General features: G+C 53.8%; 3 protein-coding genes across 4 annotated transcripts in view; 2 read left to right on the top strand and 1 right to left on the bottom strand.

The window, feature by feature from the left end:
• btbd11b (BTB (POZ) domain containing 11b) overlaps positions 1 to 7,570 on the top strand; it is a 34,923-nt gene extending 27,353 nt beyond the window's left edge. For both annotated transcript variants that reach the window (XM_078417090.1, XM_078417089.1), the window contains 9 exons: positions 413 to 548; positions 1,326 to 1,564; positions 2,036 to 2,214; positions 2,982 to 3,087; positions 4,065 to 4,167; positions 4,864 to 4,954; positions 5,676 to 5,744; positions 6,323 to 6,436; positions 6,873 to 7,570. In XM_078417090.1, coding sequence (XP_078273216.1) covers positions 413 to 548; positions 1,326 to 1,564; positions 2,036 to 2,214; positions 2,982 to 3,087; positions 4,065 to 4,167; positions 4,864 to 4,954; positions 5,676 to 5,744; positions 6,323 to 6,436; positions 6,873 to 7,082 — 1,247 coding nt within the window. In that variant the 3' untranslated portion in view covers positions 7,083 to 7,570. The remainder of the gene's footprint in view (positions 1 to 412; positions 549 to 1,325; positions 1,565 to 2,035; positions 2,215 to 2,981; positions 3,088 to 4,064; positions 4,168 to 4,863; positions 4,955 to 5,675; positions 5,745 to 6,322; positions 6,437 to 6,872) is intronic.
• Positions 7,571 to 10,948: 3,378 nt separating this feature from the next.
• Positions 10,949 to 25,223, top strand: part of pwp1 (PWP1 homolog, endonuclein) — a 28,162-nt gene continuing 13,887 nt past the window's right edge. Inside the window, exons 1-9 of the mRNA XM_078416544.1 lie at positions 10,949 to 11,074; positions 12,856 to 12,914; positions 13,048 to 13,223; positions 14,516 to 14,601; positions 14,733 to 14,829; positions 16,753 to 16,863; positions 17,372 to 17,493; positions 18,018 to 18,085; positions 20,018 to 20,114. Coding sequence (XP_078272670.1) covers positions 11,009 to 11,074; positions 12,856 to 12,914; positions 13,048 to 13,223; positions 14,516 to 14,601; positions 14,733 to 14,829; positions 16,753 to 16,863; positions 17,372 to 17,493; positions 18,018 to 18,085; positions 20,018 to 20,114 — 882 coding nt within the window. The 5' untranslated portion in view covers positions 10,949 to 11,008. The remainder of the gene's footprint in view (positions 11,075 to 12,855; positions 12,915 to 13,047; positions 13,224 to 14,515; positions 14,602 to 14,732; positions 14,830 to 16,752; positions 16,864 to 17,371; positions 17,494 to 18,017; positions 18,086 to 20,017; positions 20,115 to 25,223) is intronic.
• c1qtnf13 (C1q and TNF related 13) lies at positions 21,578 to 22,648 on the bottom strand. Its single transcript, XM_078416541.1, has one exon. The coding sequence runs from the start codon at positions 22,646 to 22,648 to the stop codon at positions 21,578 to 21,580; it is 1,071 nt and encodes a 356-aa protein (XP_078272667.1).

The raw sequence follows: 25,223 nt of genomic DNA, 5'->3' as shown, positions 1-25,223 counted from the left end.
GGGGAAGTGTGTGGGCAGGCGCACTACTGGGGGAGTGTGTCAGGTGGAGTGTTACTGGGGGAGTGATTGGGGAGGGGAGTTGTGTATTGGGAGAGTGTGGGGAGGGGCATATTGGGGGAGTGTGTCAGGAGGGGCAGTACTGGGGAGGGTCTGGGGAGGGTGTGGGGAGGGGCAGTACTGGGGAGTGTGTGGGGGTGCGTACTGGGAGAGTGTGTGGGGAGTTGTATACTGGGGGAGTTGAGGGGAGAGTATGAGGTAAGAGTATGAGGTAAGGGGTGTACTGGTGCAGTGTGTGGGGAGGGGCGTACTGGGGCAGTGTGTGGGGAGGGGCGTATTGGGGCAGTGTGTCGGGAGGGGCGTACTGGGGGATAGGCAGCCGCTGGTCTGAAGGTGAGTCTTGTCCTGGTTTCAGGTGACCTGGAGCTGGTCAGCTTGCTGCTGGAGCGAGGTGCTGACCCGATGATGGGGACAATGTCCAGGAACGGCATCACCTCCACCTCCCACGGGGACATGAGCCCCTTCAGCCAGGCCGCTGCCCACGGGCACAGGTAACCCCGCGGTCAGTCCCAGGTAGCCCTGAGCCACTTGCCCATGTCTTGCACAGATGTGATGTCCCGACATTGTACTTGATGCGCTGACCGATGAAGGCAAGCATGACAAGTAGCCTCATCACCCCGTCTACGTGTCGCACCACTTCAGTGCAACTGTGCACCTTGGACCCTCTGCTGTACAACACTCCCCAGGGCCCTACCATTTGCTGTTTTTTAATCAAAACTACATTTAATCAATAATTACAAAAATAATATTTACAAAACAGGGACAACACACTCACCAGCATAATACAAAAATCGCCAAATTATCTGATCGCAAAATCTCAAATAACTATTTTACCATCCTTATCAAAGATACAGTTAACCCCCAGCGGTCCCGGAAATCCCCCAGGGTGCCGAGGACAGCGGGTATTCCCTCTCTTGTGACACCCGGGGCCCTCTAGGGCCGTGACCTGCGGATGGCCAGCTTGGCCAGAACCAGGAGCAACCCAACCAGGATATCTTCGCTTCTACCCACACCTCTATGCACAAGGAGTCCAAAGATGAGGATGGTGGGAGTGAAGTGCAGTCAGAATGCAAAGAGCATAACGTCCTACCAGAATGCACCACCCTGCACTAGACTGTATCTGCCAATCCTCAGCCCACTGGCCTGGTTAGATTACCTGGTGCAGGTGTGTTCTGTGGCCCCGGGTCTTGTTGTGGGGGTGCGCTGGGTGTTCTCTCCTTCTCTGCGATCTCCCGCACTCTCTCCACTCTTGCCGTCCTGTCGTTCAGGAGCGTGTTCCGTAAGCTGCTGGCGCACTCGGAGGAGGAGATGAGGAACGTGCTGTCGCTGGAGGAGATGCTGGCGGAGGGGAGGGAGCTGCCGGGGGGGAGGGAGCAGCCGGTGGCTGAACCCACTCCGACCACCCCCAGTCACGGCGCCAAGGTCCGGCTCGCCGTTCTCAAGGAGGCTCTTTACCACAGCGCTGAGCACGGCTACCTGGACATCAGCCTGGACTGCAGGGGCCGCGGTCAGTGATGGTGGCGGGGGGGGGGGGGGGGGGGTGTGTGGTGTGGTGGATGGGGGGTAAGCATGGGGGAGGGGGGCGTCAGTGTGGGGTATGGGCGGATCAGTATGGGAGAGGAGGTGTCTGCGGAAGGGGAGTCAGTGGGGGGGAGCAGCATGGGGGAGGGGGGCGGGTCAATGTGGGGGAGGGGGTCAGTGTGGGGGAGGGGGGTCAGTGCGGGGGAGGGGGGTCAGTGCGGGGGAGGGGGGTCAGTGCGGGGGAGGGGGGGTCAGTGCGGGGGAGGGGGTCAATGTTGGGGGTTGTCATTGTGGTGGGGGGTTCAGTGTGGGTTTGGAGGGGTCAGTGCTGGGGTGGTCAGTGGGGGGGGGGGGGTCAGTGTTGTTTTGGGGGGGCTGCAGGAGGGTGGACACTGGGCCACGGGGGTCCGGGCTCTATGTTGAGCCCAGGCCGGTGACATTGCCTGTCTGTCCACAGGAGTGCCGTGGAGCCTGCACTCGTGGTTCCTGTCGCTGGAGACGGCCTTCGTGCAGCACCGGCGGCCTGTGATCCAGTGCCTCCTGCGGGAGTTCGGCAGCTTGAAGGAGGAGGACATCCAGCGGCAGCTGTTGCTCGAGTGCCTGCCCCTGCTCTTCGACATCCTGAGGGCCAGCAAGGTGAGAGCGCAGTAACTAATCCCCTGGGCCAGTGTCCGAGGTTGCGGTCAGTGTCCCAGAACCAGGGCCAGTGACTGAGGTTGCGGTCAATGGACAATAGGTGCAGGAGTAGGCCATATGGCCCTTCGAGCCAGCACCACCATTCAATGTGATCATGGCTGATCATTCTCAAACGGTACCCCGTTCCTGCCTTCTCCCCATACCCCCTGACTCCGCTCTCCTTAAGAGATCTATCTAGCTCTCTCTTGAAAGCAGCCAGTATCCCAGAACCAGTGTCCGGGATACAGGTCAGTGTCCCTTCCTTGCAGTCTGTGTCCCGGCTCAACATTGGGATATTTTCCGTACGTGGGTTCCCCTGTCCGTGGCCGGGTTCCCAGGCTGGACCGACTGCAGCAGGTGCCGTGGCTGGTTTCACAAATCGCACGCTCCCACCCCGTGCCCAATGTCCGGGCGGCCGACATTCACAGCCATGCCTCCCGGTTCCTGCTCATGGTGCTGGGAGGCTGAGGTTCTTGGTCCTCCAAAATATTCCAAATGGAATTTAAACTGGAGGTGGAGGTTAAGATAGATGCTGTCTGACTGGCTGAGTTATTCCAGCTTTTTGTTTCTACGGTTTAAACCAGCATCTGCAGTCCCTTCCTGAACAGTTAAGTCATGGATCTTGTCTCGTCCAGACTCGTTAGAGGGGCTTGGATTCCGATGCGTTGCGGTAAGATTGGTGCATTTCACCGTCTCACTGTGTTGTGTCCCATCTCCCTGTGGTCTAGAACGAAGCCATCAGTGAGCAGCTAGCGGCAATCCTAGCCCAGTGCTACGGCCCGTTCCCCATCCCGAGGTTCGCGGAGATCAAACGGAAACACATCTCCCGCTTGGGTATGTACTCGTGGTTTGCTGAAACGTGGCTGTTTTATTCAAGATACAAGGAACTGCAGATGCTGGTTTATCAAACAAGGCACAGATTGCTGGAGTGACTCAGTGGGTCAGGCAGCATCTCTGGAGAACATGGAGTCTGAAGAAGGGTCCCGACCCAAAATGTTCTCCAGAGATGAAGCCTGACCCGTGAGTTACTCCAGCATTTTGTCTTTTGTCACGGTTTTACGACTGTATTTTGTGCTTATTGTAAGTCTGGACTGAGGTACAGTAATACGCTCTGCTTTTGCCAAATTGTGAATTTGATGGGAAGATTTGAAGGGTTGGTATTGAAGGATGGCCGGAGATGAGAGAGGATTGGTGCCAAATGTCAAGAATTAGAAGCAAAAAACACACATTCCTGCAGGTCAGTTGGCCAGGCAGCATCTGTGGAGGAAATAGACTGTCGGACCTGAAACATTGTCTGTCCATTCGGTCCACAAGTGTAGGGTTGATGCCTCACAGCGCCAGTGACCCGGGTTCAATCCTGACCTCGGGTGCTGCCTTTGTACAGAGTTTGTATGTTCTCCCTGTGACCGCGCGGGTTTTCTCCGGGTGCTCCGGTTTCATCCCACATCCCAAAGACATGCAGGTTTGTATGTTAATTGGCTTCTGTGAATGGTAAATTGTCCCTGGTGTGTTGAGAGTAGATGCGAAAGTGCGAGCCGAGAACTAGTGTGAAAGGCGATCGGTGGTTTTAATGGGAATATTAAGAGAGAGAGCAGGCGGCCAGGTGGGCCATGCTCTGCGATGCCTGTAACCGAGGATGCGGAGAGCTTGGGGCGGTAGGACGGACAGCAATGCAGCAAGTTCCCCGTACACACGGTGGTTGAGGGAAAGGGGAGAGTGTTGATAGTGGACCGCGGTGGGTTAGACCAGCTGAAGGGGCTGAACAGCCTGGCCTGTCTCTCTGCCTGTTCACTAACTGCTGCTGTTTCCAGATCCGCACTTCCTCAACAACAAGGAGATGTCCGATGTCACCTTCCTGGTGGAAGGGAAGCAGTTCTACGCGCACCGTGTGCTCCTCTTCACAGCCTCGCCGAGGTACCGCACCGCCACGGACAGGCCGGGAAGAGGGAGAGGCCGGGGGGCACAGAGATGGGACTGGGGGCGGGAGGAGCAAGGCTGCGGGGAGCGAGACGTGATTGGAGGGTGGGGCCCCGTGGGCCGATCACGCTGCCTCTCACCCCGTTGTGGAGTTGCCGATGATTGTGAAACGCCTCTGGTTCGAGAGGATGTGGGAAGGGGGGAGTACAAGGTGAGGGGTGCAGAGAGGGGAGGGGAGGAGGAGACTACGAGATGGAGGTTGCGAGGTCGTGTAGGCCCATCATCCTGACCCTGCTTTGTGTAGTTCACAAGTTATAGGAGTAGAATTAGGCCATTTGGCCCATCGAGTCTACTCCACCATTCAATCATGGCTGATCTCTGCCTCCTAATCCCATTTTCCTGCCTTCTCCCCATAACCCTTGACACCCGTTCTAATCAAGATGGCAACTTCACAGTGGGTGTGAGCTGGCAGAAGGAGCCCAGCGGGTCAAGCAGCATCTGTGAACAATCCATATTTCAGTCTGAGGGGCCCGCCACCCGTCTGTACCGTACCGTCCCGTCCCCTCCACAGACGCTGCCTGAGCTGCCGGGTTCCTCCAGCGCTTCGTGCTTTGCTCCAGGTCCCAGATCGGTGGGGTCGGGCTCCGCTGGTAAGATGCCGGGGACTGACTCGGCATCTTGTGGTCTCCGCAGGTTTAAGATGCTGCTGTCCAGCCGAATGCCCTCGGACAACCCTTGTAACATTCTCATCGAAATCGGACACATCAAGTACAACGTCTTCAGGGTGAGTGGACCGGACACGCTCCCGCCGTTACCTGTCGCCCTCCCCCTCTGTCTCACGCCCTCCCCACAGACAGATAAATGTCCCTCCAGCCTGGCGGCCCACACCTGACTGGATGTCATGGTCACACAGCACGGAAACAGGCCATTCAGCCCAACTTGTTGATGCGACCTACATGCCCCATCTACTCTAGTCCCACCTGTCCTGCATTTGGCCCATATCTCTCCAAACCATTCCTGTCCGTGTACCTGTCCAAATGTCTTTTAAATGTTGTGATCGTACCTGCCTGAACTACCTCCTCTGGAAGCTCGTTCCATACACCCACCATCTGTGTGAAAAAGTTGCCCCTCTGGTTCCCATTTGACCTTTCCCCCCTCACCTATGTCCTCTGGTTCTTGATTCTGTGTCAACATCTCTGTAAATCTTCTCTGCACCCTTTCCAGCTTAACAACACCCTTTATGTAGCAGGATGACCAAAACTGAACACAATACTACATCCTAGATCTCTCTACACCTCCCACGCCCCCTCCCTCGCAGCACCCACACTAGAAGAGGCTTGTCTCTCTGGCTGCCCCATCTTCCACCCCTTCCCTATCCCCTCCCGTGCATCCTGTATCTTCCCTCCCCCCCCCTGCAGCTTGCATCTTCCCTTCTCTCCTCTTCCTCCCTCCCCGCTGCCGTCCGTTGCCCCCACAGCTTCACTATAGTCAGCTTCTCTCTGCAGATGGTGATGCAGTATTTGTACCACGGCGGCACCGACAGCCTGCAGATTCGGAGCTGCGACGTGTTGGAGGTGAGTTGGGTCGGGCACTCCCTGCACTGACGGCTGGGACTCCTCCCCTGCACAGGAGGATTCCACGGAGCTCCCGGCCAGGGGGAAAGTCACCGGGTCACACAGCACGTACACAGGCCCTTTGGCCCAACTAGCCCATGCTGACCAACGTGCCCCATCTACATTAGTCCCACATGTGGCCCACATCCCTCTAAACCCATCCTATCTATGTAACTGTCCAAATTTTTTTGAAATGGTGTGATAGTACCACCTTCCACTGGCAGCTAACTCCATACACCCACCGCCCTTTGTGTGGAAAAAATTGCCCCACAGATTCCTAGTAAATCTTTCCCCCTCACCTTAAACCTATGTAATCTGGTTCTTGTTTCCCCTACCCTGCAGGTAAGGACTACATTTACCCGGGGTGGGCAATGGGGTGGAGGGGGTAGCAGAGCGTGGGATTCTGCGCCTTCCCCGTTACATATTACGTTGTGCTGCTGCAAGTAAGAATCTCATTGTTGTACCTGGGACATCTGACAATAAAACACTATTGCTTAACCCCCCCCCCCCCCCCCCCCCACACACGCTCGCTCCCGCAGCTGATGTCGGCGGCGCGCTTCTTCCAGCTGGAGTCTCTACAGCGGCACTGCGAGCTGCTGTGTGCGCGCACCATCAGTGTGGCCAGCTGTGTGGAGACGTACAACCACGCCAAGGTGAGCCCGGTGCCCGCCTGCCCCTCTCCCCGCGCCGGCCGTCTCTTCCCCCCCCCCCCCCTCCCGAACCCCGCCCGTCATCCCCCCCCCCCGAAAGTCATCTCTCCCCCACTCACTTGCGGCCCTTCCCTAACCCCAAGATCACCCCCTCTTCTCCCCCGGTTCGTCTCTCCTCCCGCCCCTCTCTCTCCCTTCTCCCTCCCTTCTCTCTCCCCTCCCCTCTCCTCTCCTCTCCCCTCTCCTCTCCCCTCTCCCCTCTCCTCCTCTCCCCTCTCCTCCTCTCCCCTCTCCTCCTCTCCCCTCCCGTCTCCCGCTCCTCCCTCTCCCCGCTCCCTCCTCCCCTACCCTCTCCCTCCTCCCCTCTCCCGCCTCTCTCCCGCCTCTCTCCCCCCTGACCTCGGCCACTGACCCTTCGGCCTCCATTCGTCCCGGGCAGTTTCTGGGCGCCGCGCCGCTGGCCGCCTTCTGTGAGGGCTACTTCCTGAAGAACATGGTGTCGCTGATGGAGAGCGAGGCGTTCCGGAGGCTGCTCTACTCGCCCGCCGAGGAGCCCCGCGGCCGCGACGTGCTGCGGGACCTGGAGCTGGCGCTGGCGGCGAGGATCCAGTCCATACACATGTCCTCTTGTAACGGCTCCATCGTGTGAGCAGCGACTGCCCGTAGCCCAGAGGCGCGGACTCCAGCGCACACTGCCTGTCCCGGCTGTGGAGACCGGGGTTACAGCTTGTCACGACCGAGACCCTTGTGTCCCCTGCCGGCCGAGTGCCCGAGACCACGCCGGGCCATGGACCTGTCAGTCTGTGTGGAGACTGTACGCTGGTCCCCAGCAACTCGTGAATCTCAAACTATGCAAGATTACAGAATGCATCTGATCGAGGATATGATAAATATACACCCATATATTTCTTTTATATTCCTTGTATAAGTATTTGTGATATCACTAAAATATTTGAGCCGTGTTTGAGGTAAAGGTTGTGCTTGCTACAGGATCATTGTGGACAGATGGTAAAATCCTGCCGCCCACAACCTTCACCCCGCGGCAGCAGCGACAAGATTATTTATTTAAAATCTCTTCACTCTGCAAAAAGCAGCAATATTCAGGAAGTGATATATTTTGATAGAATGAAAGTATAGCTTGTAAAATAGATTAGTAAAATCGATCTTTTTAATATAAAGTTGGTTTAAAGAAACATTTGTGTCTTTTGTTGATTTGCAGTGGGGCGGGAGGTTGGGCAGCGCGGCAGAGGCTGGACTTGACGTCCTTGTCCGGGGGAGCAGGTCTGAGATATGTCCAACCACGGGTTCGTGTCATTACGGTTCCCCCGGCCTGGTTTAGTATAGAGATACAGTACGGAAACAGGCCCTTCGGCCCACCGAGTCCGCGTACACTAACACTATCCTACACACTAGGGACAATTTTATATTTCGACCAAAGCCAATTAACCTACACACTCGTATGTATTTGGAGTGTCAGAAGAAACCGGAGATCCCGGAAAAAAAACCCACGCATGTCACGGGGAGACTCGGAGTGAGGATCGAACCCAGGTCACTGGCGCTGTAAAAAAGGCGGCAACTCTACCGCTTCGCCACCGCGCCGCCCACCACATTGTGACTGCCTTCTGGGCCTTTAGTAACCAAACACAACTAATTGGTTTTAAAATCCCTTTCGCTGACTTGGTCTAAGGTTGGATTCTCAATCCATGCCCCACTCGTTTGATGGAGCCGGGAGCTGGGCCTCAGTCACAGCCACAGCATCGCCCTCGTCTCACACCCACCGTTACTCCACAAGCGGTCAGAGCACCATGCTGATACAGAAACAAATACACATGCAGATACTGGAATCTGGAGCAAAACACGGTACTGGAGGGACTCAGCGGGTCAGGCAGCATCAGTGGAGGCAATGGACATATGACGTTTCAGGTCGGCACATTCCTCCAGTCTGAAGATAGGCACAAAATGCTGGAGTAACTCAGCGGGTCAGGCAGCACCTCTGGATGAAAGGAATAGGTGACGTTTCCGACTCTGATGAGGGTTCTCGACCCGAAACGTCACCTATTCTTTTTCTCCAGAGATGCTGCCTGTCCCGCTGAGTTACTCCAGCATTTTCTGTCCATCTTCAATGTAGACCAGCATCTGCAGTTGTTTCTTACACACCCTTCTTCCGTCAAATGGAGTAGGGGCTGCCAAGGGCCTGAGCCATAGGGAGAGACTGGGAAGGCTAGGACTTTATTCATTGGAGCGCAGGAGGCTGAGGCGTGATCCTATCGAGATGTCCTGTATAAAACTCGGAGGGGCACAGGTAGGGTGAATGCACACAGTTGTTTTTCCCCTAGGTAGGTTAACTAGAGGGCATAGGTTTAAGGTGACGTTTTTCACACACAGGGTGGTGGGTATTTGGAACGAGCTGCCAGAGGAGGTAGTTGAGGCAGGAACTCTGACAACATTTAAAAGGCATTTGCACAGGTACATGGATAGGACAGGGTTTGAGGGACCACGTGAGGAAATACAGGAGTAACTGCGGGCCAGGCACCTTGTCAGAAGACATGGGTGAATGACGTTTTGGTTCGAGAGCTTCAGACTAATTGTAGTGGGGAAGAAAGATGGAAAGATGGGGTGTAACAAAGCCAGACAAGTGATAGATGTATACAGGCGAAGGAGGGAGTTGAATTGGCAGATGGATGGATAAGGGCTCAAGATGAAAAGACAAAAGAAAGAGATTTGGCGAGAAGAGGCCTGTACAGTAAAAGGAAGGAATAAAGGTGGAAGGGGAAAGCAGGGCGGGATAGTGGGACAACATGGGTGTGTTACAGGGAAGAGTGGATGTTCTCTAAAATTGGATAATTCAATATTCATCGGTCTGAAGAAGGGTCTCGACCTGAAATATCTCCCATCCCTTCTCTCCAGAGATACTGTCTGTCCCGCCGAGTTACTCTAGCTTTTTGTGGGTGTCTTTAAAGTTCATGCCTTTGGGTTGTAAGCTACCTAAGTGAAATACTTGCTAATACTGTTCCTCCTGTTTGTATATGGCCTCACTCTGGCAATGGAGGAGGCCCAGGGAAGAAAGGTCAGTATGGGAATGAGAAGGAGAGTCAAAATGGGTGTCAAGCGGGAAATACAGCAGGACCAAGCGCGTGTTTGGTAAAACGGTTGTCAAGTCTTTGCTTGGTCTTGCCGATCTACAGGAGGCCACACCGGGAACACCGGATTCAGATGAGGAGATGCATGTGAACTTCTGTCCCACTGTGAAGGATGGCTGGGACCTCTGGATGGGGGTGAGGGAGAAGGCATCGGCACTGGTGTTGCTGCATCTGTGTTTGCAGGGGAAAGTACCTGGGTTGTGTGGGAAGGGATGAGTGGATCCAGGAGTTGCGGAGCGGGCGGTGTCTGCACAAAGCGGAATGGGATGGAGATGGAAAGATGTGATTAGAGGAGGGAGGAGGATGATGTTGGATGTGAAAGGTGAGGTCTCCGGGAACTTTGTCCTTGTTTTCTTTCCGGGGGAGCGAGAGTAGAACTGCTGGACATAAAGACATGGGTGAGGAATCCATTAATAACAGCGCGGGCAGGCGGGGGCGACTACGACGACGACCCATGTTTAGTAAATAAATAGGAATGTAGTCACAGTGAGGAGGAGTTAAAATGGGTGTCAAACGGGAGATTCAGCGCAGGAGACCGGGTTTGCACCTGACTTCGGGTGCTGTCTGTAATGAGTTTGTATGATCTCCCCGTGACCGCGTGGGTTTTCTCGAGGTGCTCCGGTTTTCCCCCCACACTCATAATTTTGTGGGTTAATTGTTATTACTGTGTCACCCCAAAGATTATTTTAGTTTAGTAAAGCTAACTAAACTTAAAGGGCGTCTCTGAAAACTTCACCTTTGGATCAGATGCAGCAGCCATGGAGACATTGAGTGTGGAAGACGACATGTGCGCCCCCTGCCCCCCGCGACCGGAGCACGGCGATTGCCCGGTGTCGGTGTCCACCCGGCGCCGGTCCCTCATTGACCGGTGTCTACTCCACGCTGCCCTGGTATTTTCCCCTTGCTGCCCGGTGTTTGTCCGGTACTTGTCCCCTCATTGCCTGGTGTCAACCCCGTTTGTTGCAGAATCCCCCCCCCTCTCCAACCCCCCCCCCCCCCCCCCCCATCACACCCTCCCCCCCAACTGCCCAGCTCGGCTGACCCCCACCCCACCCCCACTGCCCGGTACTCCCCCACTGCACTGCCTGGTCCCCCAACTGCCCAGCTCGGCTGCCCGGTACTCCCCCTCATCGCCCCCCCCCCACTGCCCGGTACTCCCCCACTGCACTGCCTGCCCCTGCTCCTGGCCCTGCCCCTGCTCCTGGCCCTGCCCCTGCCCCTGCTCCTGGCCCTGCCCTTGCTCCTGGCCCTGCCCCTGCTCCTGGCCCTGCCCTTGCTCCTGGCCCTGCCCCTGCCCCTGCCCCTGCTCCTGCCCCTGCCCCTGCCCCTGCCCCTGCCCCTGGCCCGCTCCCATCGCTGTCCCCGGTCCCGCAGGGGTCGCAGCGCAGCGGGGCCGGATGTTGTTGGCGGTGCCTCGTCACTTCCGGCGGCGGCGATGAGCGGCTTCCACACGTGCGCAGGGTGGACCCCCCGCGGGGCGGCCCGGGAGACCCCGTACAAGGTCAGGGGGAGGGAGCGCCGCCGGGGGTGATGAGGGAGCGCCGCCGGGGGTGCGGGGGGGGGGGGGGGGGTGGGATGATGTGGGAGCGCCGGGGGCGGGGCGGAGCCGAAAAGATGGTGCCCTAGGGCAGAAAAGATGGTGCCCAACCCAGGCGACTCCCTGCGTACCGGTCCCTCACTGGGGTTGAGATCCCTCACTGGGGTTGAGATCCCTCACTGGGGTTGAGATCCCTCACTGGGGGTGAGATCCCTCACTGGGGGGGAGATCCCTCACTTGGGTTGAGATCCCTCACTGGGGTTGAGATCCCTCGCTGGGGGTGAGATCCCTCACTGGGGGGGAGATCCCTCACTGGGGTTGAGATCCCTCGCTGGGGGTGAGATCCCTCACTGGGGAGAGATCCCTCACTGGGGTTGAGATCACTCACTGTTGGGGAGATCCCTCGCTGGGGGTGAGATCACTCACTGTTGGGGAGATCCCTCGCTGGGGGTGAGATCCCTCGCTGGGGGTGAGATCCCTCACTGGGGTTGAGATCCCTCGCTGGGGGTGAGATCCCTCACTGGGGAGAGATCCCTCACTGGGGTTGAGATCCCTCGCTGGGGATGAGATCCCTCACTGGGGAGAGATCCCTCACTGGGGTTGAGATCACTCACTGTTGGGGAGATCCCTCGCTGGGGGTGAGATCCCTCACTGGGGTTGAGATCACTCACTGTGGGGGAGATCCCTCACTGGGGTGAGATCCCTCACTGTTGGGGAGATCCCTCACTGGGATTGAGATCCCTCGCTGGGGGTGAGATCCCTCACTGGGGAGAGATCCCTCACTGGGGTTGAGATCCCTCGCTGGGGGTGAGATCCCTCACTGGGGAGAGATCCCTCACTGGGGTTGAGATCACTCACTGTTGGGGAGATCCCTCGCTGGGGGTGAGATCCCTCACTGGGGTTGAGATCCCTCGCTGGGGGTGAGATCCCTCACTGGGGAGAGATCCCTCACTGGGGTTGAGATCACTCACTTGGGGAGATCCCTCGCTGGGGGTGAGATCCCTCACTGGGGTTGAGATCCCTCGCTGGGGGTGAGATCCCTCACTGGGGAGAGATCCCTCACTGGGGTTGAGATCCCTCGCTGGGGATGAGATCCCTCACTGGGGAGAGATCCCTCACTGGGGTTGAGATCACTCACTGTTGGGAAGATCCCTCGCTGGGGGTGAGATCCCTCACTGGGGTTGAGATCACTCACTGTGGGGGAGATCCCTCACTGGGGTGAGATCCCTCACTGTTGGGGAGATCCCTCACTGGGGTTGAGATCCCTCACTGGGGGTGAGATCCCTCACTGGGGTTGAGCTTTCTCGCTGGGGGGGAGATCCCTCACTGGGGGGAGATCCCTCACTGGGGGCAGATCCTTCACTGGGGGAGATCCCTCACTGGGGGAGATCCCTCACTCTTGGCAGATCCTTCACTGGGGGGAGATCCCTCACTGGGGGGAGATCCCTCACTGGGGGAGATCCCTCACTGGGGTGAGATCCCTCACTGGGATTGAGATCCCCCACTGGGGGGAGATCCCTCACTGGGATTGAGATCCCTCACTGTGGGTGAGATCCCTTACTGTGGGTGACTTCCCTCACTGGGGATTCCTGGCGGAGGTGCTTCCAGCCAGCACACATTGGAGTTGTGTATATGCCGACACGCGGGATCAGCCATGCCACTCTAGCTGCTCCGTGTCCCTGGGCCGCAGGTCTGGGTGCACGTGTGTTTACATGCATGGTCATTGCGTGCCTTTCCTTTCCTAGGTCACCCTGACTAAACAGGAGCTGCAGCAATTAATCCTCAACGCCAAGGAAGAGTTGAAGTGAGTGTCACTGATGCCGGCTGCTGAGGCTGAACGTGAAGAGTTGTCAGGGTTTCTGGGTTCTGGGCGCGGCGCGGTGCGACGGGTGCGAGTTTTGTGACGGAACAGACCAAAAGCTGCGGTTTGTTTCCAGGGACCGGGAGCAGGAAAATGAAGAGGCAGTGGAGGGGACACAGGAGCCGGGGGAAGGGTCAGTCCCTCCTGCCTCTGATGCTGACACTCCAGAGGGGAGAGAGGAGGAGGAGGAGGAGGAGAGGGATCGGGATGGTCTGGCAGAGTATGACCTGGATGGATACGACGAGGAGGAAGGTGAGGCTCGAACTAAATGATGGTGGTATTCTCCGCTCTCACCTGCAAAGCCTTGTCAACATTAGCCAAATACATCGCCAGGGCTTTATAAACTCATGCAGGCTCATTGACGGTGTGTGTCTGCAGGGTTGAGGGAGCTTCACAGTCATACAGCATGGAAAAAGGTCCTGAGGCCCAACTCGCCCATGCCAACCATCTAAGCTAGTCCTGTTTGCCCACGTTTGAGCCATGTATAAGTAATGTACCAAATTTCAATTTGCTTCATTACAATGAAATTAATTTCTTTCACATTTTTCACTCGGAAGCTCTGTGGCCGGGTGGCAGATGTGTGGCTCAGTGAGAGTTCATTGGAATGGGCTGAGGGGAAACCAGTTTCATGTGGAGGAAGGACATCGAAACACACCAAGAGATTGGCTGGGTTACATGTGTCATCCATGTGCTGATGTTATGACCACGGTAGCCACAACTGTGAACAGACACAAAGTGTTAGAATAACTCAGCGAGTCAGGCAGAACAAAGGAATAGGTGACGTTTTGGGTCGAGGCCCATGACAAGTGTGGTTGTGTCTAGCAATTTCTGGAGTGATACAAATCCACTGGGAAATGGGTATTGGTTTATTATTGTCACGTGTACCGAGGTACAGCGAGAAGCCGCGTCTAAAAAGATCAGATAATACTATACATAAATACAATCAAATCAAACTCAAGTGCAATAGGTAGAGCAAAGGGGACGATGCAGAATATAGTTCTCAGCATTGTAGCGCATCAGTTCTAATGACAGTCCAATGTCTAAGGGAGTAGAGGTGAATCAGACAGTACCCTGGCTTATGGAAGGACTGTTCAGAAGCTTGATAACAGAGGGGAAGAAATTGTTCATAAATTCATAACTTGGAGCAGAATTACCCATTCGACCCATCGTCTACTCTGCCATTCAATCATGGCTGATCTATCTTTCCCTGTCAACCCCCTTCTCCCCGTAACCCCTGACACCCTCAGGAGTCTGGTGGTACATGCTTTCGAGCGTCTGTACCTTTTTGGGGAAAAGAGATACCTCTAGGGAAAATAGATCTGAATTGCTTAGTTCCAGGAGATTGTATGTCCAGGCTGATTTGTGCATTTGGTGAGCAGATGATTTGTTGCACTAGCACGAATGTATGTAGCACAGCACAGCACAGGCCATTTGACCCATCCACACCGAACCGGCCATCAGAATCGACTGTGCAAATCCAAAGCACATTATGTGAATTGATCTCTGTGATTTGTGCTTCTGACAATCTCTGACGTTCTGTGCAGGTGGTGTGAACCTTGGCGATAGTCTGGGCGGCCTCACCGTCTACGCCAGCAATGAAGATGACCCCTACATCACTCTTAAAGATACAGTTAAGTGGAAGCTGGCCATTTCTTGGTATTGTCCCGAACACTCATTCCATTATGATGTTAACTAAGCAACAATTCTTTCCACTGTGCTTAATTAATGAGTAGATTAACATCTAACAATATCGTTTTGTAGGACCAATACGACGATGAAGATTTTAAAATCAAACCGAGTGACAATCTGATAGTGGCGGGGAAGGTGGAGAAGGATTGCAGCATCCTCGAGATATTCGGTGAGGTATATCCAGCAACCTCCCGTCCAGTATTAGTTTGTAGATTGAGAAGTGGAGTTATTTAACTGGAGCTGTACCCCTGGTGGAGATGGTGAGAGATGATGTGGTCACTGCTGATTCTAGCATAATCTTTTGAAAACGTTTGATGTTTCCACATTGGAGTGTCAGTGGAGACCTGGGCACTCTGGATCGTGTATTCCAAGCTGCGATCATTGCTCGAATCACACTGCACGGTATCAGGCCCTTTGGCCCAACTCCTTCATGGCGACCAAGATGCCTCAACTATGCTGGTTCCATTTACCTGCATTTGGCCCATATCCCTTTAAACCTTTCATATCTCTGTACCTGTCTAATAGTCAAAAAACGCCGGAGCAACTCAGCGGGTCAGGCAGCATCTCAGGAGAGAAGGAATGGGTGACGTTTCGGGTCGAGACCCTTCTTCAGATTGCATTCCTTCTCTCCTGAGATGCTGCCTGACCCGCTGAGTTGCTCCGGTGTTTTGTGTCTACCTTCAATTTGAACCAGCATCTGCAGTTATTTTCCTACACTAAATGCCTTTTAAATGCTGTTTTAGTACCTGCCTCTGGCAGTTCATTCCATATATCCACCACCCTCTGTGTGAAAAGGTTGCCCCTCGGGTTCCTGTTAAATCTTTCTCCTTAGGTTCCTGTTCAATCTTTTCCCTCTTACCTTAAATCTATGCCTGCTAGTTCTTGTTCCCCCTACCCTGGGTAAAAGATTCTGTACATTCACTCTATCCCCCTCATGATTTTATACACCTCCATAAAATCACCCCTCAGCCTCCTGCGCTCCAAAGAATAAAGTCCCAGCCTGCCCAACGTCTCCCTGTAGCTGAAGCCCTCGAGTCCTGGCACCATGGTTGTAAATCTTTTCTTCACTCTTTTCCAACTTAATAGCATCTTTCATCTAGCAGGGTGACAAATACTCCCAAGTGTGGTCTCACCAATGTGTGATACAACCATAACATAACATTCTCAACTTCTATACTCGAAATCACATGACTGCCAATGTGCCGAAAGCCTTTTTCAGCACCCTCTCTACCTGTGACCCCACTATCAGGGAACAATGTCCCTGTTCTCCGAGATCCCTCTGCTCTGCAACGCACCCCCAGGACCCCACCATTCACTGTGAAGGTCTTGCCCAGGTTTGATTTTTCTAAACTTTGTACTTGTCTGAATTAAACTCCATTAGATATTCTTCAGCCCACTTGCACAACTGAACAACATCTCTCTGTAATATTTGATAACCATCTTCATAGTACAACCCATTTTAGTGTCTTCTGCAAACTTACTAATCTTGCCATATAAAGTCTTGTGCAAATCATTGATACAGATGACAAACAGCAATGGGCCCAGCACCCTGAGACCTCCACCATTGCCCTTAGCTTCCTACATTGAAGCGAATGCTGTATCCAGTAATGTGTGCTTGGTGCTATTGGTGACTGGTGTGGCAGTGTTATTCTGGGTCCTGCAAGATAATGATTAGGGCAGAAAGGGAATTTGAAATGGGGAGAGGGGCAGAGACAGTAAGGAGGGTGTGGAGCGGGGTGGAGGGAGTGCTGAGGGGAGTGGACAGAATGAGGGTCATTGGGGGTGGCAGCAGATGTAGATGTTGGCCTGTTTGACCTGGAACTGAGTGAGAGGTTGAAAAGGCACAGGCTGCTCATGTCTGCAGGGCCTTGGTTTGGAATGAGCTCAGTCGAGAAGTGCTCAGATTCCCAGGATTTGTCAGTTTCCCTCTGCCCCTGGATCTGGGGACATTTGTTTCAAACAGCTCAGATCCCAGCTGCGATGAGCACACTGGGAGACGGCAGCATGTGTTCAGAGGTGTGTACACCGCGTGATGGGGCAGTGGCCGGACTGTGACGTATCACACTGACCGTGACACGTGTGTTTCTTGCAGTGTACAACCAGGAGGAGCAGAGCCTGTATGTGCACCATGACCTGCTGCTTCCAGCCTACCCCCTGTGTGTGGAATGGCTCAACTTTGACCCAGACCCAGGAAGGCCAGTGGGTGAGTTGTGTTTGGATCTGTGAGTGATCTTGTCCTGTCCATTGCCACAGCGCTGAGGGAAGCTGGGCTACCACAGGCCTTTCTGCCCACTGTTGTGTCTGCCACCCTTCCCATCCACACAAATCTGTTTTTCCAGCATATGACACGTAGTCGATGCTCTGCAGTGTGCAAGTGCTCACCCAGATATATTATGAATGTTGCACGGCTCCAAGCCCTGGCTGTTCTCTGACCCCGGCGTGACCCCCTTTGACTGCTTGTGTCCCCATTAGACCCAGGCGTGACCCCCCTTTGATCCCTAGTGTGTCCACATCTGAGCCGCCATTGACCCCCAGTGTGTCCCCTTGGATTCCAGTGTGTCACCTCTGACCTGAGTGTGTCCCCTCCGACCCTGCCATTTGCTCTTCGACCCCGGCATGACCCCTCTGACTCCGGCATGACCCCTCTGACTCTGGCGAGTCTCCTCTGACCCCGGCGTGTCCCCTCTGACTCCTGTACGCTCCTCTGGCAGGTAATCACGCTGCGGTGGGCAACATGACCCCTGTGATCGATGTGTGGAACCTGGATGTGGTCGACAGTCTGGAGCCCGCCTTCAGCCTGGGCAGTGAGACGCCCAAGAAGAAAAAGCGGAAGGTACGTGGAGCCAGAAGCAATGGAGTGACCTCCTTCTTCACCCCTTTCCCCTTTTTCGCCGCATCTCCCTCCCCCTCACCACAGCTGATCCTTACCACAGTCAGCACCCCTTGCCCCTTTTCCCATTGACATCCTCCCCTTCCACAGCCCACTGTCCCCCTCGCCGACCATCCCTCAGCTAGCCAGGCTAGGGTGAGCGTCCGGGGCTGCAGGCCCCTCATACCTCGCCCCCAGCCCCGAGTGGGGCTCAGTGCCGGGCCTGGTCAGTACCGGGCCTGGCCCTATCTTCTCCATACGGTTCCTGGTATCCTGGAGGTCCCTGGCCTGGTCTCCGGCCGCGTGGCCAGTTGACCGCTCACCCCAACCACAGAGGGACATCTGCACGGTACGGGCTCTCATGCCCAGTCTCCAGCAATGTGGATAGCTGACCACTCATTACGGCCACAGAGCAACCCCTTCACCATGTGGGTTTTGCCTGGTCTCGGGCAAGTCCCCTGCTCATCCCTGCTGGTTTATTGTTTCAGGGGACAGAGTCGGGGCATGAAGGACATTCTGACGCGGTGCTGGACCTTTCCTGGAACAGACACATCAGGTGAGTGGCACCTTCCTGTCTACCTGCCTGGTGATGCAGTGGGAACGAGGGAGATGCTGCCTCACCCACAGTGATCGCTCCCTCCTGCCCACACAGGCTGACAGCTTGTTCCTTGTACCTTTCACAGGGGGCAAGCTGTATCTCTGGGGCACAAGGGTCTGCAGATGCTGGAATCTGAAGCAAGAAACAGAATGCTGGAGGAACTGAGCGGGTCAGGCAGCATCTGTGAACAGGCAACTGAAGAAGGTCCCGAACAAAAGTCATCTGTCCACACCCTCTGCAGATGCTGACTGAACTGCTGAGTTCCTCCAGCTCTCTGTGTTTTGAAGCAGTACTCTGTTTTCCCACCAGGTGTCAGCACCTGATAGATTTGCAGAATTGTTTTGGAGGGAACTGCAGATGTTGGTTTAAACCAAAGATAGACACAAAAAGTTGGAGTAACTCAGCGGGTCAGGCAGCGTCTCTGGAGAAAAGGAATAGTCTGAGGAACGGTCACAACCTGAAAAGTCGCCTGTTACTTTTCTCCAGAGATGCTGCCTGACCCACTGAGTTGCTCCAGCTTTTTGATGTCTATCTTGCAGAATTGTTTAACCACTGATAACAATGAGATAATTCACTTAACTTGGTGACTTTAGTTTTATTTTGTTTCAACGTTTGTATGGAATGTTGGTGTGAATGACCATTTGTGCTCAGTCCCTGCAGGTCAGGGAGGTGCAGATAAAGGGAATTATCAGCAGTGTGAGCAGCGGGCATAGATGATGCTGATGTTTCATGTCCTTGCCAGACTGCAGGGAACTTCTGGGTAGAAGCAGCATGCTAGTTAATGCTCTTCACCTGGTGACAGGGAGTGTGTGCAGCCCAATGCAACAACTCCTTCATTGCTTCATCCACAATCCAGTCATCTGTCCTAATTTCTTTCAATCACTGGGTCAGTTTACCTCCTGCGTCTGACTGCCCCGGGAGGTGGTGAGGCGAGAGGGGAAGTGTGTGCACCAGTGGGAGTGAAGTGTACAGATTGGTGATGTCTCGTGTGGGAGAGAGTACACCTGCCCCACAGTGCAGTCCCTGCCTGCCTGGGTCAGAGCGATTGATCCCATAACTCATTCACACGTGGAATGGTGGATGCAGTCTCACACTGCAGTCCCTGCTGTTTGGGTCACACCGTTAGCGCCCAGAACTCATTCACACATTGAATGGTGGAGATGCTGAGGTTCCCACTGGCTCCTCCTGCTCCTGTGTTCTCATGTTCACAAAGCAATTGGCGATGAGCGCAAACCGGAGGATTGCGGCCATTTGACCCTTGGACCTGCTGCTCCTCCGGTCTAGGCTGTGGCAGAAATTTATCTTGTCTGCCATGTCCCGTGGTTACATTATTCACTAAAAATCCATTGATCTCACCCATGAAATACTCAACAATCAATCACTTATTGCCCAGTTAGTGGGAGAATTCCAAGGATTTGTAAGCCTTTAGTTCTTCCTTGTTTCAGTCTGGGATTGTCTGCCCTCTGAAGCTGAGGTCCCTTGTTCTTGGCTCATAAAGAGACAAATCTAGTTTCCCTGAGGGCCGATCAGTGTCTGTACCGTCGGTCTCGCTCGCAATCGTATTTCTGTGAGTTTGCCCTCGTTCTAACCTGCAGTGTGCGGCCAAACTTCCTCACTCCATCCTGGTCCCGGGATCGTGCCGAGTCTGTGCTGTGCTGACTCCGTGCTGGCTGTATCCCATAGGCATCCTGTCTGTTTCTGCACACAGTGCACCTCTGTCAACCCTGTAGAATCTCGGCAAGATTGCAACATGAATCAAGCATGGGAGAGCTGAAATTGTGAAATCCCGTACAAAATCATTACTGCAGATTTCCTGAAGAATATTACAGGGTCCTGATTTGAATTCATCAGTGTCACTGCTGGTAATTAAATGTCTCTATTGCATGTTAGGACTGTTCTAGCCAGCGCGTCTGCCGATGACACCGTGATTCTCTGGGATATGTCTGAAAGGAAAGCAGTGACCTGCCTCACTGGCCACACAGACAAGGTGAGCAAAAGCAAACGTTTTCCTTTCCTGCAACTGTATCCCAGCCGAGAATGTGCTTTTATCTTCGGTCCTTAACCTTTGTTTTCCCGATCAGTGAAAGTTTATAACTTCAGCAGCACCTGAATACCTGTTCCCAGCGCAGCAGGAAGTCACTCTCGCCTGTCTTCTCCCCTGACCAAACTATTGCCAGCTGTGTTTTGAAATTCCCACCCTCAACTCTCCGCCCATTTACATCTCTCGTTCCTCCTTCTTTGCTTCATCCACAATCCAGTCATCAGTCCTAATTTCTTTCAATCACTGGGTGTCGCTGGTACGGTCAGTTTACCTCCTTCGTTTGACTGCCCCGAGAGGTGGTGAGGTGCTGCCTTGAGTTACGTGGGGATGGTGTTCCCGCGGGAATGCCAGGATAATCGCTCAGTGATGACCGAGGAGCAGTGATGTGTTCCTGGGTCAGGGCGGTGGTGTGTGACCCCGGGAGATATCAGGTGCTCCTCAAACCTGCTGGCAGAGGTGACGGGATAGGGAGCTGCTGGATGGTGTTAACAGGCAAGTGCAGTGCATGTTATTGCTGGCGCCCTCTGTAGCCATGGTCTCTGGTGGTAAAAGGAATGAGTGTTTTGGGCTGGTTCAATAGATTGTGTTGTCCTGGATGTTAATATTAGCGCTATTCCCCTCTTCGAAGGTGGAGAATATTCCAACACATTCCCGACGCGATTTGTGATGGTGGAAGAGCTCTGGTGAGTGGCTGGTGGGCGGGCAGCTGATCACTGACCTGTACGGTATCCACGTGCCTTGTCCTGGCCAGTGGTGTCCCCACCATTCGACTATGGTGATGCCTTTGTGAACCAAGGGTAGTTGGTTGCCTCTCTTGCTGGAAGGGTTGTGTGTTTTTGTACGGTGAAGATAACACTTGCCACCTGTCAGCCCAGAACCTTGCTGCACATGAACTGACCCCTTTTCTATGGAGTTGCACACTGTACAATCATCTGCGATGGTCCCCTCTTCTGACCCTCTCATGGAAGGACGTCCGCTGGTGAAAATGCGGAGATGTTTGGCCGACTGAAGGACAGCTGTGGTGACGTTCTGGGGCTGGGATACGTGACTGACAACAATGCCATCACTTCCTGAGTGAGTCCAGTCAGTGGATTGTTCCCTTTTGCTGCCCATTGACTCAGGTTTACCAGGTTCCTGTGGCCACGCTCAGTGCAACTCTGCCTTGTTGCCTCTGGTGTGGTGAGGAACCTGTGCGTAATGGATCGGTGAGGCTGTAGGACTGATTGGTAGCAGTACTAGCTTGTTCAGGTTGCCCATGATAGTGATGGACAGATTTAATGGCCTATGTTAACTTACTACTGAAGCAGTTGGAAGCACTAAGCTACCGCCGTCTGGTTTAGCAGCGCCTGATGTCAGTGGGATTTGAGACCTGCTGATCAATACTACCCGTTCTCTGCAGATGTTTGAAATCAAAGCAGAGTGTCCTGGCAGTTGGTGTGCAGGGGAGAGGTTGGACACATGCAGACAGGCTGACTGCTCCTCAGGGAGCCCGTGTCCGGGTAGACGAGGAAGCCGGTGAAGGTGACATACTTGCCGAGGTTGCTGTAGAGAGCAAAGCGCTGATGCTGCTGACTGTGCAGCCACACTCTGTCGCCGACTGCCAGGAGTAGCATCACACTCTGGCTCTGCATCTCCCTCCGCTCTGAATCGTCCTCGTCAAAGATCATGGCCTGCACCTCACTCTGGTTCTTTATCAGTTTCACGGAAATGGCCTTAAAAGGATGCTTTCCGACATTGAAAGAAAAGTAGTAAGCTCCAGGGATGTGACAGGTGAAGATCCCCCTCTGCTTGTTGAAGTGCCTGCCCATGTTGATGTATTCGGTGTGAAAGGTGACAGCTTCATGCTGTAAATCCCCGGTGCTCTGCCCCAGCAGAGAGCTCGTTCTGGCCACTGAGAATGCCGACCGGTAGCCGTGGTGATGCTGCGGAGTGGAGGGGCAACAGCAGGAGGCGTTGGGGACAGAAGGCAGGCTATTGGTCAGCCCCTGGGCCGGCTGCTGTGCGTAGACCAGGTAGCCGGTGAAGGTGGTGTACGGCCCCGTGTTACTGTACAACGCGTACCTGGGGCTGCTTGACAGGAGCAGCCAGATATAGTCACCCACACTCAGTTGTAGCATCAGGCTCTGGCTCTGCACCTTGCGGTCCTTGCGCCTGTGGTCACTGAATGCTATCGCCTGTACCTCGTGCCTGTTCTTCATCAACATGACCGACAGCATCTTCTTGGGATACTTTCCAACTGTGAAGGCAAAATAGTAAGCCCCCGGAATCCTGCACACAAGTCTGCCTGTGTCCGGGTGGAAGTCGTGTCCAATGTTTACCAAGAGCTTGTCGAAGGTAACCGCTCTCTGCAGGCCCCCCAACATGCTGCTGGTCCTGGTGGCCGAGAATGCTGATCGCTCATGCAGACCAGTGACCGATGTGACCCGCAGGGGGAGGGAGGACAGCAGCAGTGTGACCAGCACGTCTGCCAGAGTGGCCATTTCACCCTGAGGAGAGAAAACAGCTCCAGTTGACAACTGAAACAGAAACAAACACTCCCTTCACCGCTCACACCCGTTCCAACCATCCACTAATTCATTCCTTTCTTCCCGTAATAGAGGCATACTGCATGGAGGCAGGCCCTTCATCCCAACCCGTTCAAGCAGACCACAACTCCCCATCTTCGCTGGTCCCATTTGTCTGCACTTGGCCCATATCCCTCTGAACCTTTCCTATCCATGTATCTGTCCAAATGTCTAAAGGTCTGAAGAGCTCTGCCTTGCATATCCTCAGCAATAGAGCATCCACTGGCCTCAGTAAGTGACTCCAAAGATTCCCTTCCCTCTAACAAATTCTTTCTAATTTCAGTCCCAAATGACCATTCCCTTACTTTGATACTGAGCCCCTACTTTTCAGCTAGGGAAAAAAAATCCCAGTCAATTCCCCTCTGAATTTTGAATGTTTCAATAAGCTCGCCTCTCATCCCTCTACATTTTAGAAATGCGGCCCAGGCTGCTTTCTCTGTCCTGGGTAGGACAATGCCCCGCCCCAGGAACTAGTCTCTGGTGAATCTCCTCTGCCCCAAGTATCTCTTTTGTCCGCCAGGAAGACCAGACCTATACACCGTGCTGGGGGCGTGACCCAGCACATACCCATGTACTGTACACACAGACCCATGTACTGTACACACAGACCCATGTACTGTACACACAGACCCATGTACTGTGCACACAGGCCCATGTACTGTGCACACAGGCCCATGTACTGTACACACAGGCCCATGTACTGTGCACACAGGCCCATGTACTGTACACACAGACCCATGTACTGTACACACAGACCCATGTACTGTGCACACAGGCCCATGTACTGTACACACAGGCCCATGTACTGTACACACAGACCCATGTACTGTACACACAGACCCATGTACTGTACACAGTGCTGCAGGTGTGACCCAGCACAGACCCATGTACTGTACACACAGGCCCATGTACTGTACACACAGACCCATGTACTGTACACACAGGCCCATGTACTGTACACACAGGCCCATGTACTGTACACTGTGCTGGAGGCATGACCCAGCACAGACCCATGTACTGTACATCGTGCTGTAGGCGTGACCCAGCACAGACCCATGTACTGTACACACAGACCCATGTACTGTACACACAGACCCATGTACTGCAGGTGTGACCCAGCACAGACCCATGTATTTGCTGTCAGACATCTTTACTCCATTGGTTGAATCTTCTTGCAGTGAAAGCCAATATGTATGCAGAAGGGTTTCGACCCAAGATATCACCTATTCCTTTTCTCCAGAGATGCCTGACCCACTGAGTTACTCCATCATTTTATGTCTATCTCTAAGCCAATGTACAGTTTGTTTTCCAAATTGCTTGATATACACACACCTCGGCGTATCAAGGTAACGTAGTTTCTCGGAACACCACATTTGGTCTCTCACCATTTAAAAATACGGCCCTGTTTTTTCTCTGAATGGCCTCACATTTGTCCACATTATATCCCATCTACTGTGGGTGCTACCCATTCACTTTGTTGATGTATAACCTCAGAAACGTTTCACAACTCGCACTGTATTCTGGGTTTATGTCGTTGGAAAACCTGGATATGTTACACTCGGGCTTCTCATCCCAATCAATGGTGTGGATCAGGAACAGCTGCGGCAACAATTCTGACCCCTGTGGCATCTCACTTGTCACAGCCTCTCATCTAGAAACTTTCCCTTTATTCCCGCTCGCCTTTGAACTGCCTCCTGCAATATTAACAATAACCAGATCTCTGTTGCTGGGTGTTCTGACAGAACATGTGAATGACGCTGCCTTTCGCTGCGTGAAATGAAATTCTTTTCTGGAAATCTAAGCCGTTGTTTTGGAATTCTTTCAGCTACTTCGTGCCTCTCATACACAGTTTTAATCTTGCACTGATGCTTAAGTGGAGAGATGGGGATGGCTGATCCATGTGGCTTATTCTGCCACCGTATGGTTGAGCTTAGTGCCTGGCTCCCACGGAGTCTCTCCCCAGGGACCTTGCCCCTCAGATTCATTGGGATGTCACTAAATACAGTCTCAGTAGAGCTCTGTTTCCTGCTGTGAGCACATGTTCTCCCCCCCCCCCCCCCCCCCACCCCCTGCGGTTCCAATGAAAATTAGTCATGCGGAATAATTATAGAACAGGCCAGTCTGATTTAAACTTAAATGTCATGTAAGTCCTTTAAGGTCCGATAAATAGCTCCCCTTCCTCCACTCATCTCCCCAAACCACTTCCTCAATTACTTGAAACCAGTGGTGCTGCCCATTTCTTTGTCATTTGTGCCGTGATTTAAAACTCAAATGTTAAAACTCAAAAGCTGTGACTCCATGTTGCAGACGTTAGTTAGCAAACCAGTGCCAATTATAACCCTCAAGTAAGCAATCAAATACAATTCCTGACATATTTAGAAACAAAGTAAATATGTAGTACTTACAGGAGGCATCACCAGGATTGTGATCTGTAGGCTGCGGTGATAAATGCTGAATTATTAGAGAACAGATCGGAATGAAGTTGCTGCAA

The sequence above is a fragment of the Rhinoraja longicauda genome, chromosome 20, assembly GCF_053455715.1.
Source record: "Rhinoraja longicauda isolate Sanriku21f chromosome 20, sRhiLon1.1, whole genome shotgun sequence".
Lineage (NCBI taxonomy): Eukaryota > Metazoa > Chordata > Chondrichthyes > Rajiformes > Arhynchobatidae > Rhinoraja > Rhinoraja longicauda.
Note: the sequence above shows the minus strand (reverse complement) of the source record. Positions and strands in the feature narration are given on the sequence as shown.